Source organism: Poecilia formosa, unplaced genomic scaffold (assembly GCF_000485575.1).
Source record: "Poecilia formosa unplaced genomic scaffold, Poecilia_formosa-5.1.2 Scaffold613, whole genome shotgun sequence".
Lineage (NCBI taxonomy): Eukaryota > Metazoa > Chordata > Actinopteri > Cyprinodontiformes > Poeciliidae > Poecilia > Poecilia formosa.
The window spans coordinates 85,070-97,750 of NW_006800552.1; the positions used below are offsets into that span (position 1 = coordinate 85,070).

General features: G+C 41.9%; 1 protein-coding gene across 2 annotated transcripts; it reads right to left on the reverse strand.

Annotated features, from left to right (window-relative positions):
* Nucleotides 1–196: 196 nt before the first annotated feature.
* On the reverse strand, nt 197–11,388 carry LOC103130192 (oocyte zinc finger protein XlCOF6-like). 2 transcript variants are annotated; one of them, XM_016665727.1, is made up of 3 exons: nt 11,029–11,388; nt 9,035–10,203; nt 197–1,430 (listed from the first exon to the last, which is right to left on the reverse strand). In XM_016665727.1, the coding sequence occupies exons 1-3, from the start codon at nt 11,189–11,191 to the stop codon at nt 549–551; spliced, it is 2,214 nt and encodes a 737-aa protein (XP_016521213.1). In that variant the 5' UTR covers nt 11,192–11,388; the 3' UTR covers nt 197–548. The 2 variants fall into 2 exon arrangements, with proteins under 2 accessions (XP_016521213.1, XP_016521212.1); XM_016665726.1 differs by lacking the exons at nt 9,035–10,203; nt 11,029–11,388 and adding an exon at nt 4,247–4,474 and having other exon boundaries at nt 197–2,323.
* Nucleotides 11,389–12,681: the final 1,293 nt, after the last annotated feature.

Below are 12,681 nucleotides of genomic sequence, written 5' to 3' on the forward strand. Positions count from 1 at the left end.
CCGCTGTGTTGATTTGCTAAAGACTGGTAACTGGTCCAGGTGTCCCCGCCTCTCGTTCCCTGGAGAGGCAGCAGCACCTCCTGACCCCACTAAGGACAGGAGTGTATAGAAAATGGATGGATGATAAGCCATGCAGCTTGGTGTCATGAAGAGGAAACTACATTTGACTAAAAAATGGAACAGAAATAGAAAACTGTTCAGATTTCAGAGAATCATTAATGGAATCAGATGTTTCCTCCTTTGTACATAAACATATTTTTGGTTCATTTGAATTAAACTTGTTTATCTTCCTGTCATGTTTTACTCTTTGTTGTTATGTTTGGAGATCATATTAATGTAGCTGATGGCAGAAATAATATCTCCAACTAAAACCAAACTTTAACTGTGTCTCACTGACCTGTAACTTAACCAGGTTAAATGAATTTTAAGGAAGCGATTTGATGGAAACCCAGCAGAGAAGCTGGTGCAACCAGATGAGTTACCCACATCTACCCTCCAGGTCTATGGTAACTAAAAGTCTTTAACCTGTAGATCTACGTTTTGAAGGCTCAGAGAGGAGCAGCTTTCTTCTGAGTGTGAACCTGCATGTGTTTGATCAGGCTGCCGCTCTGATTGAATCTTTTTCCACAAGCCGAACAGGAAAAGGGTTTTTCCCCGGTGTGGGTCCTGACGTGGATCTGCAGAACGCCGTACTGGGTGAAGTTTTTCCCACATGTCCTGCACTGGAAGGGCCTCTCCCCGGTGTGTGTCCTCATGTGAACCACCAGGCTGCTGTTCCTGGAGAAGCTCTGGCCACAGGCGTCGCAGGAAAACGGTTTCTCACCCGTGTGAGTCCTGCTGTGCAGGCTCAGCTGGCTGCTGTTGATGAAACCTTTTCCACACGTCACACACAGATACGGCCGCTCTCCTGTGTGTGTCCTGCTGTGGACGTTCAAACTGCCCAGCTGGGTGAAGCTCTTCCCACACGTGGAGCAGGAGTACTTCTCCCCTGTGTGGGTTCTCTTATGAACGTTTAAATACGAAGGGTCACGGAAACTTTTCCCACAGGTTTCACACTTGTAGGGCCTCTCAGCTGTGTGCGTCTTCCTGTGAACCTTCAGACTGAAGCGCCTGCAGAATCCTTTCCCACAGGTCTCACAGAAGAAGGGCCACTCGCCGGCGTGCGTCCTCCTGTGGACGTCCAGCTGGAAGTCGTTACTGAAGCCCCGCCCACACGTGTCACAGGAAAACGGCCAGTCGCCCGTGTGAAACCTCATGTGTACGTTCAGGCTGCGGATCCGAGTGAAGACCTTCCCACAGGTGTCGCAGCTGAAGGCGTTTTCCCCGGTGTGAGTCCTGCGGTGGACGTGGAAGTGGCTGCTGTAGCGGAAGCTCTTCCCACAGGTCTCGCAGGTGAAGGGTCTCTCCCCGGTGTGGATCCTCATGTGGACCTTCAGCCCGCTGGGCTGCGTGAAGCTCTTCCCACACGTGTTGCAGGCGTACGGCTTCACGCCTGAGTGGACTCCCTGGTGTTCCACCAGGCTGTGTTCGTATCTGAACACTTTCCCACAGACGTCACATTTCACGGGTGGTTCCGGGTCAGAGCGGACCCGGCTGTCTGACACAGGACCGCAGCTTCCTGCCTCACTCCGGCCCTGAGCTTCAGAACCGGACTGGCTGTACAGATGAGCCAGGCCTGGTTCTGATTCCCTGGAGCCGGGTCTCTGATCCGACCAGGAGTCCATGAAGCCATCAGCTGAGTGAGTCACCAACAGCTGGTGGATCTGCTGACTGCTGTGGATCAGGAAGGACAGCAGCTGAGGCTCCTCATGGTCGACTGCAAACTGGGACCGTTCTGAATGTCCACCAGGTTCTGCTGCAGGTTCTGCTGCAGGTTCTGCTGCAGGTTCTGCTGCAGGTTCTGCTGCAGGTTCTGGTTCCTCCTGCTCCTTCTCGACACATGAAAGCTCTAGTTCACCCTGTTCCTCCTTAATGTGTGAAGGTTCTGATTGTCCTGTTTCCTGTTTAATCACCAAATGTTCTGGTTCCCCTCGATCTGATCCGAATCCTGCAGGTTCTGGTTCCTCCTTAACGTGTGAAAGTTGCAGTTCCTCCTGTTCCTCTTTGATCAGTAAATGTTCTGGTTCCCTCTGATCTGCCAGTTCTTGCTCATCTTGTTCTTCTGCAGCATCAGGAAGTTCTGGTTCCACCGGTTCCTCTTTAATACCTGGATGTCTGAGTTCCTCCTGGTCCAGAACTGAGCGGTTCTGTTGGGTCCAAAGCTGCTCAGAGAGATCTTCCTCCTCTTCCTCTTCCTCCTTCCAAACATGCTGATTTAGAAAATCTGAAGGAAAAAGGAAAACAGACATTAACTTGTTGATCGTTTAATACCGGGTCAGATTTCAGATGAATCTAAAACCCGGCAGGCTCTGCTGGTCCAGTTCTGGAGCTGGACTCTCTAGTCTAACGGGTCAGAACTGTTGAGTTCTGACTGAATAACATCTGGATCCGGATCCAGATGTTATTCAGTCAAATGGTGCAGAAAAATAAAAACTTAAATACTCAGCCCCCAAATGTCTGTCTATAAAATACTAAACCAATAATCAGCTGGTGGAAGGATCCAGTTACTGGTTTTACTGGTTTCCACTGCTGACTTTAGGACTGGCAGTGAATCCATGTTGAGCATCTTGTGAAGTTATACTTTTACAGAGAAGGAAGAATTTCATGTTTTAACACATCAGCATCAAATTATCATCAGCAGAACTTTGTAACTACGGAGCAACAAGTTGGTTTATTTAGAAGAAAACCAGACAAACTGAGACGCTCACTTTGGTCTCTTGATGTTATTATTTTATTCTGGTTCTCCTGTTCGTCTTTATTCTGGTAATACTGTGACTATTCTCGTAATTAATTATTTAAATAACTCAATTTAAGATTATTGAGCTATCAGAAAAAAATGATGTTTAGAAAATGTTTGTCTTGTTAAATCAACTTGATGAAATTAAATTTCTGAGTTTTAACTAAAACAATTTTTTAACTTTTCAGTTCAGACTCATATTTTCACTGTTTACACAGTGATTAATCACATGTTCAACTTTATTCTAAATGATTCAAACTGATGTGAATTAGTTTAAATCATGAGTTCTTCTCTTTCTGACAGCCTGTGATGCTGCAGCAGCCAGAAGGATCTTAGTGTTGAGGATAAACAGAACCAGTCAGCTGAGGTCCAAAATCCACCAGAACCAAAAGCGAAGCAGCTGAATCCAAAACTACAAACTGAGCTTAAATTATTAAGGCTTTTGTTTCATCATGACTGCATTAATGCAACAGTCTTAGTACAGCCTCTTTGGAACCAGGTTCTCCATAATGATCAGTCTTCAGGAAACTGAGCTGCTGGAGTTTTAGCAGACAAACCAGATCAGCTGCTGAGGAAAATGTTTGGAGAATCTGAATCACGTTGGTCTGAACATACGGACAGAAATCCTGTAGTAAAGAACATAAAGGGTTTTTATTCAGAGTATTACGGTGACTTGGATGAGAAGATGTCTGCTAAAAATTAAATTATATCATAATTATTTATTACTCTATAATGAGAAGGAAATAAAAGTCAAACACAAAAATTAAGTTTTTCTCCATCTGACCCTCATATTTTTCAGTTGTCGCCAAGGAAAGACATAAACAATCAATAATCAGTTAATGTTTCACATCACAATAAACATTTAAATATCACACAGGATGAAGGAGAAAAGAATAACAATAATAAAGTCAGTTATTTTTCTTAAAGCTTTTATTTTATTTATCTTAACATTTCTGTCAGCTGTAGGATCTGTTTGTTATTTGGCATCTAGAGATTCATTTAGATCTTTAACTGATGATCCTCAGGCTCTGAAACATCAAATACACAAAATGTTCAGGCTCTATGTTGGTGATGTTATTTAATCAGTTGTAAATTCAATATTTGTTCTGTTCATAAATGTGTTGATCACCTCGTGTGTTGCAGTGATTTGTACTTCTTTCTGTTGTTTTGGTTCGGTGAAATGGGTCCTGAACAGAAACACCTGCCACCTTAAATTAATCTGGCCACCAGATAATCTGTAACACCGCCAGTAAATCCACATTAAACACGTCACGGGAGGAGAGCCTCAGCTCTAAAGTCCGTTTATGAAGCATCAAATACACACATGTACCTTTATAAGCAAGAGGAACTTATGCTTTCTATAGAGTTTGTCTACATTCTCAGCTATAACAGGCCTGTCTGGATACATACCGACTCTCTGCGGTTTTGTTTCGGGTTCCCAGCAGGGATCCTCCGCTCCGCGATCATCCTCCATCTTTTCCTCCAACGAGAAGCTTTTCTTTAACCCCTGAACTCTCCCAGCTGAGGAAATTAAGACATTATTCCTGAAATATTCAGTAAATGAATGAAAACACAACCATCCTCCAGAAGCTGCTGCAGCCTGTTTGTTTCACTTCCGCTGGGTGAAGCTGAGAGAAAGCAGCTGATTGGTCCATTTACCGCCGCCTGCAGGACTGGAGGGGAACAGCAGAATGGCAGTAAAAACTAACAAGCTTAAATTGGGAAAAAAAAAGTTACTGCTAATGTTTTTAAAAATAGACAGAATAGCAAGTGCAGGTTAAGGAGTTTCACATTTTTTCATGGAATAACTGAATTGAATTTATAAGACATAATTATGCTAAAACTAGCAGCAATATTTTCTCATCATTAGATCCAAAAATGTGCTTTAATGTGATCTTCCAGAAATATAAACATCCCATAAAATAAAATGCTAAAGTTTTATGTTTTCTATTTGCCTAAAAGAGAAATAAAATTGTGTCCTGTGGCAGATACTTGGCAAAAATTGTCCAAAGACAGTGTAATATTTGTAGTTTTAAATTAGTTGTTTGGCTGGAATGAGGGCAAAAATGGTTCTGGACTGTAAAAGTAGCAGATCCCTGGTATAAACTTTGGTAAAGTTTTTTTCTTTTTTTCAAATGTTTCAGTACTTAGGATTCCTCTTTATATCCTTGTATAACCAGTTTTAATAAAAATGTATTTAAGAACAAATAACCTTTCAGTTCCAGGATCCTACATGTAAGAAAATAAAGACAAAAAAAGCTCAGGTGAAAATCCCAACAAAGCCTCAATGTCTTATTAAAAAAGATAAACAGACAGTTGATTATGAATGAAAATTTAATGGGAGAAAATGTTTCCAATATTGAGCAGATTTGAATCTGTAGCTTTAGACCAGCCAATCAGACTTCCTTTCCTGCAGCTGTGTGGGTTTGTGCTCTGCAGCCTCCACACCGTTAGCTGTGGCTTCTCACTTTAATAACACAATGACAGTTACAAGCATCGACTGAAACAATGGTTCAGGAAGCACCTGTGTTCTTCATCTGAGAGAGAAACAGCTCAGAGCTGAACTCACAGCTCAGCAATCAGCTCCGACGAAAACCAGAGACAAAAATAACAGAGACACCAGGAAGGATTCAGCAGAAAACATTTTATTATAGCAGAGATGATTACACAAATATACTGGATTAGTCAGGTAATAAACCATTAAACATAACACTTAATAACTGAAAAATTGAGTTCCAGATGTGTTTGATTCATCTGTCAATGTCGACTGGGATAAAAACGGCTAACGGTGAGTTAGCATCCAGATCTGCGGTTCTGTTTTATGCATCATCAGAACAATCTGAACTCTGCACATCATGAAAATAAACCCAGAAAATACTGAGTTAGTTTCTCCTGGACCTGTTGGTCTGAAGTCATGCCAGAAGCACCTTAAACAAAAATACTGAAAAAACAGAAGAAAAATCTTGTTTAGGTGAATTGATGCTCGACCCAAACAAAGATTCAGCTTAAGATGAAATCTTATAAAATACTGTTGTGTTGGTACTCACAGTAAGGATTTCAGAAAAACTTGGTGTGCGGTAGAATCATGTAAAATACCACAGAAGAAGAACGATGGCAGCTGTGAAGCCACTGATTGGTCCTTAATGAGAGACAAAAGATGTTTTCGTGTTTAAAGTTGAATTTGCAAATTTATATTTATATTTTTCAGATCTATTAGCTGTTTAACTGACAAACGACGTCAGGAGACATTTCTACTGAACAGACAGAATACTATTAACTCTGTGGACGTTTTGAACCACAGTTCAAGAAATTTATTTTTTAAATTTGTTTTCCTAAATTACCTTTCTTGAATTTAAAGAATTTACAAATTATACCTAAAAATATTTATTCTAAATCACAGGTTTTTCTACATACTTTGACATGGAACTAGTTCATTGTTGGTGACACATAAAATCTCCCAGAATTGGACCTAACATATTTTAATTTTTAAACACCAGCCTCATCTTTCCTAATGATCCAGGAGTTATTATGGGATGTTCTTCTGCTCCCAGTTATTCCAGTTTCTCCCACCAACCCTTCAGTTTCCAGTCATGTTGGGTTTTAATCCACAGCAGCCCTCAAGTATGAAAAGTGATGCAAACCACGACAAATCACTTCAGATCTTTAATATAGTGTTTAATGTGACAGGTATACATTTTATTTAATACAAATGAGAAACATGTAAATCAGGTAGAATACAAACAAAAATAAAAAGTGCAGCAGCTGCTGGTATAAATGTTCACACTTAAAGCACCTTCAGGTTAAATATGAGCCGTTTGGTTGGTTGATCTGTCTCAGCCTCTCCATGTCCAGCAGCTTTAACAACGAAACTTCAGTTATTTACAGACCATAACAGAAACATCAAGCAACATGAAAACACAATTCAGTCTCCATGGAAACGGCTGGGAGGAGATCTGTGGACACTTCATGAACTCAGAAAGTCACAATGGGATTATTAAAAATATATTTTAACAACCAGCTCACTTATGCTGCCAGTCCAGACCTTCAGTTTAACAGAAAAACAGATTAGTTACAGATAAATGTGCTTTTTTGCATTTCTGAATGTAGAAAGCTTTAAAAGAAGAAGAAATGTCTCTGGACTCTGCAGCTCTGCTTGTTTCCAGGATCTCATCTGGAGCCGACAGCAAACGTCTCAAACTGATCCGACTTAAGAACAGAAATGATTCTTCAATAAAATCAAACTGATTTATGGTCAGTAACATCACTAGATCCAATCCATTAGCTTAGAGCTGCCTTTGATGAATAAACTGGCACATCAAACTGTCGTCTTTCTACCTTTAGTCATTTTACATTAGTTTACCAATGATATCCTGTTTCCTGCTCAGTTTTCATCTAAATATGCAACTTCAATCACCATGTTGCTGAAAATGTCCAACAGTTCAGTTTATTATTCCAACTGGTTGAATGTCTGATGATATAATAAATGAATCTGTTCTGCTGATCATGAGGCGTCACTGGAGGAGCTAATAAAGCTCATTTATATTCAAGCCTTTAGCTCAGAGCTGAAAACACTGTATCCATGGCAACAGCTCCTAATGCGTCGCATGTTTGGATTATTCCTGCTTTCAGTAACTGTGCTGGTTTTGGGATCTTAGTTTCATGTTGGGTCGGTACATCCAAAGGCTCCTCTGGGGTCAAAGTTAAAATTAGCTTCACTTCTTTTCCCTCTGGTGCTTCACTGAACGAAGAACAAACATGTTTTAACCAAAAGGCACCAGACAGAGTTTATCAAGTGAGACGTCTTATTTGTTATTTTAATGTAATGCATGCGAGTCGCTTTGGGGTCGTAAACCGTTCACACTGAAGTCTGATGGCGTTTGAATTTAAATTAGTAGCATGAGCAACAACACTAGGGCTGAAACGATTCCTCGAGTGATTCGAGTCCCTCGATTATTAAAATTCCTCGAAGAAAATTTACCTGCCTCGAAGCTTCGTTAATTTGTTTTATCATTTAGCGCGCCGTGTTCCAGCCGGGACATTATTTGCGTTGCGCGTCGCTCTCACTTCCGCCTCTGAGTTGTTGAGGAAAGCTAAGTGTTAGCTGCATAACGTCCAATCTTCCAGTTCGGCCCGCGGGGATTTTACTGATTGGTGATAATTTCGGGTTTTCATCGTTTTTGGGAACCAACAAACATCCTTAAAGTGACCGGAGCGATCCGGGAGTCCGGCAGCCTTTCTGCTCCGGAGCTGCTGGTTCAGAGCTGAGGAGGATTTCTACAGGTAGAGGCTGAACACGGCAGGCGGCTTTAGATGCGCAGCTTTTACTGAAAATACCGGAAAATAAACTTCATATCATCCCGGTCACAACAAATGGGTGGTGAAGCGCATCGTGACGTTACTGACCTGTAGATGTTTCTGTGTGGATGAATGCAGGAGTCAAATCCCGTCGCCAACATGAACACAAACATAAATGTCTGGGCGACGTGAGAGTTCATCTATTAAACTGACTGAAGATGAATCATAAACAGAAAGCTGGAGTTTAGACATTTTTCATAGTAGCCCCTGCTCATAAATAGACGGGCTATTTGTGAGCTTACCTCTTTATTATTACATTGAATATAATTTCAGACTTTTCTTCAGGTTAACTTGGAAAGTGAGCTGTTATTGTTACAAGTTAATTTTCTAAACTACAGAAAAGTAACTGTTAGGGAAGCTCAAATTTGAAAAATTGAACTGATGTTGAAATGTGATAGCAACACTGGTGTTAGATTTACCGATGTTTTATCTTATCTTTTTTTATCCGCTTACCCGATTAATCGAAAGAATAATCGATAGATTACTCGATTACTAAAATATTTGTTTACAGCAGCCCTACGCCACACAGAAAATGGAATTAAAAAGAGTTGAGCGTTAAGACCAGCGGTGAGAACGTAGCCTCACATCTCCACCAGAACTGGTCCGGGTTCCTCCCATGAAACGTTTCCAGGTTCCATCAAATCAAAATTCAGAAAACTGAGTTTCGATGTTTCAGAATCCTTCATGTCTGCAGCCACACTCTCCTCATCCCCACTTGGTCCAGCTGTCTGAACCATCTGGACATGTGTCACTTTAATAAGTTGCTCAGTAAAGAGAACAGAGTAAATGTGACCATCAGTCAGTGTTGGTGTTTGTTCCTGCCGTGTGGCTCCTCATGTGGACGTTCAGAGTTCCTCTCTGGATGAAACTTTTCCCACAGGTCCCGCAGGTGAAGGGTCTCTCGCCGGTGTGCGTTCTAACGTGAGCTTTCAGGTCCCCCTTACTGATGAAACATTTCCCACAGCGTTCACACAGGTACGGCCTCTCGCCCGTGTGCGTCCTCGTGTGGACCTTCAGCGCTGCGTTTTTGGTGAAGCTTTTCCCGCAGGTTTCGCAGAAATGCAGCCGACCCTGCGTGTGGATCCTGCGGTGGGCTTTGAGCGATGTGTAGTTCCCAAAGCCTTTCCCACACGTCTCGCAGGGAAACGGCCTCTCGTCTGCGTGGGTTCCCCTGTGGAAGTTCAGGTTGGTCACCACCGTAAAACTTTTACCGCAGATTTCGCAGGCGTACGGCCTCTCGCCGGTGTGGATCCGCATGTGGACGTTCAGGCTGACCACCTGAGAGAAACTTTTCCCGCAGGTGTCACAGGAGAAGGGCCGCTCGCCGGTGTGGGTCCTGATGTGGTTCTTCAGGTGGCCGCTCTGCGTGAAGCCTTTCCCGCAGATCGTACAAGCGTACGGCCGCACGCCTGAGTGGATCCTCTGATGGCGGTTGAAGTGATGCTTCTTCTTAAAGACTTTCCCACAAACATCGCATTTGACCGATTTATCGGCGGCGGACACCGTCGGATCAGATGCGGGGAAGCTGCGTTCTTCGTGGCTCTGGTTCCCAGCCGAAGGGAAGCTGACGGCGTACAGACGCTGGATGTTGGGTTCTCCCTCACTGAGGTCGCCTTCCTGGCTCAGAGGCTCGGTGAAATCGAAATGCTCCTGCTTCAGGATGAACTGCTCCACCTGCTGGCTGCTGCATGCCTCCTCTTCCTCTTCCTCCTCTTTAATCTGCAGCAGTTCTGGTTGTTCCTCTTTAACCTCCTCCTGGTTCGGTCCAGTCGGAGGTTCTGGTTCGTCCAGCTCCTCTTTAACCTCTGCACACCGCGGCTCCTCCTGTGGAGGTTCTGCTTCCTGCTGGTTCTGATTCAACCAGGAATATTCTGGTTCCTTCTGGCTGTCTGGATGATGGAGACGCCCACGTTCCTGCTGGCTCCTCTGGAAACGTGGAGGTTCTGGTTCTTCACTGGCACTCTGGTCAGTTTGAACCCCATCCTCACCATGGAAACGATGATTTGGGCGCTCTGCAGGGAAGAGGAATGATGGAGATCATTAAAGTGACGACCATCATGGAGCTGCAGGAAGAAGCAGCTGTTTCTCCTCAGGGCTTCATGTGTTTAATTTCTTTAGAGATGTTGGTTCCTGAGATCTCTTAGCCTACTTCATGTTGTCAGACAGGTTCTATTTAAGAGATTTCATGACTCAGTCAGGCAGTGATCAGGTTTGGTTTTAGGAAGTAAAATGGAACCAAAAATGTGTTTAGTTCAGGATGTAACGAGTTAAATTCGTTTTATATAACTCAATAATTGAATCATCACTTAAAAACAGTTTAATCAGTTTATCTATGATATCAAAGTCTGTTTGAAGATCTGAAACATTTACATGAGCAAAAACTAAGGAGATCTGGATGTTACTAAATACTTTTCCCTGTGGTTCTCTTCCTTCATTCATCAGAGTCTGTCTGATCCAATCAGTCTGCAGCTCTTCTTCTGATTGGATCTGATCTCTAATCAGCAGGTTTGGAGCTGAAACATTTTATTTTCCTACTGTTTAGTAAATACTCCAAAAGCTAAAAACTGACCACATTACAGTTTATAATGTGGTTTATGACTCAAGTTAAACACTGAGGGTCGGTTGATCTTCATATCAGTTGTTCTGGACTGAAACTCGGAGTTTGTTCTCAGATTATTTTAACGGATCAGAACCGACTGCTGTCCTGGAGCTGAAAGAAAATCCTGACTGTTCTGCTCTTTGTTTACAACTATTTATTCTTCAAAATTTCCGCATTTCAAATTTTAAGCACGGGATTAATTGAGTGCTTGTTAGTTTGGCTTTTTGGGGTTTCTTACCGGTCGTGGTGAGTTTTATCTGAGGTTTATTCCAGCAGGTTTCTATCAGTTTAATGTCCTCCTCGTAGCGGACGATGGTTTTTTCTACCTGAATGAAGATTTCTTCCGCAGCAGCAGTTAGTCTCTCTCTGATAAAATCTCTCAGATGCTGAACTGAAGACATGGTAACTGAGATATTCAGCTGAAATACGAAAACACAACACAGCTGCTGCTGCTGCTGCTGCTGGAGCCGTTTTGTTTTACTTCCGCTGGGGGTCAAACTGAGACAAAGCAGCTGATTGGTCCATTTCCGCCCCCTGCTGGACTGGAGGCGAACAGCAGCTCGGCGAACGAATGTTTCTACATTTACCTGATTAATTTGAAGCTTTATTACCACATGTAACCTATATTACATCAAGAAACATTAGGATAATTGAGTAAATAATCCAAGTTGGATCCAATCAGAATAATTCTTAAATTAGGTTCGTCTGCTGGAGGAAGTGGCAAATTGTAAAAACACAGACAACCAGATGGTGCAAAACTAGTGAATTGTATTAATATTTACAATATACAGGTTACTCAAACAGTTTGTGAAGTCCAGAATAGTTTCCTTTATCCAAGGAGTTCAACAGTTTCTTGCTGGTAATGAAAGGAATAATGAACAAAAATAATAATCCAGTTCTTTTCAGAGTGGTCCAGGCCAGAGTGAAGATTTTTGGCTGAATGTCTCCAACCAATTCGGAAGAAGTTCCTCGGTGATAGGAAGTTGATAGGGTATTTCTGTGATCCGCCAGCCTGGACGTTATGATACCAGACAGTCTAGGATTTATCCTAGATCTTGAAGTAGAATCCTTGAATGGGAACCTGGCCAGTTCCCACTTGACAAACTGTGGTCGCTTGAACGTTTTGGCTGAACATTCACATGTCAGCATATCAGCATCTGACAGCATCTCCTCCATAGGCTGCTGTTCATCAGCCATATAAGCAGCAGCTGTAAATTTAGGACGCTGACGTGCAGCTGTCATGTGACTTTAAAACCTCGCGAGAATACTGTTGTTCTCGCGAGGTTTAGTTTGTGCTGAATAAATTAAGGAAAGGAGGATTTTTATTTTTTAATTAAATCTTTAAATAAAATAAATAAAACTGAATCTAACAAAATGTAAAAATTATCCTGGTTACACACAGTTAAAGAAATAAAAAGTATTGACACCTCTCTGAGGTACGGATTTAAAATCACTTCCATCCAAGTGAGAAGCTTGTTTCTGATTAAAAATAAGAGGCATCTTTTAAAGCTGTTCTATAACAGATGCAAAGGAGAATCAATTTTGAGAGAATTAATTCTTATCTACATTTCATTTCAATTGAAAAATTGCAGAGGTTTCTTCTACATGATGACTCTCAAAAGTAAATGAAAAATGATCTAAAATCACAGCAACATGAACTACAACTGATTCCATGTTCAAATAAAATGATGATCCCAAGCAAGGCAACTTTATTTATACAGAACGATTCTTACACAGGGTAATCCAAAAGGTTCTTCATGGAATAAAAGGATCATTAAAACCACAAAAAACCTGACAACTTTGCTTAGCAATCAAGTTCAGGATGTCAAACATTTAGCAATCAAATAAATAGAAATAAATGTTGGAACAGATTTAACCTTCAGTCTGAAAC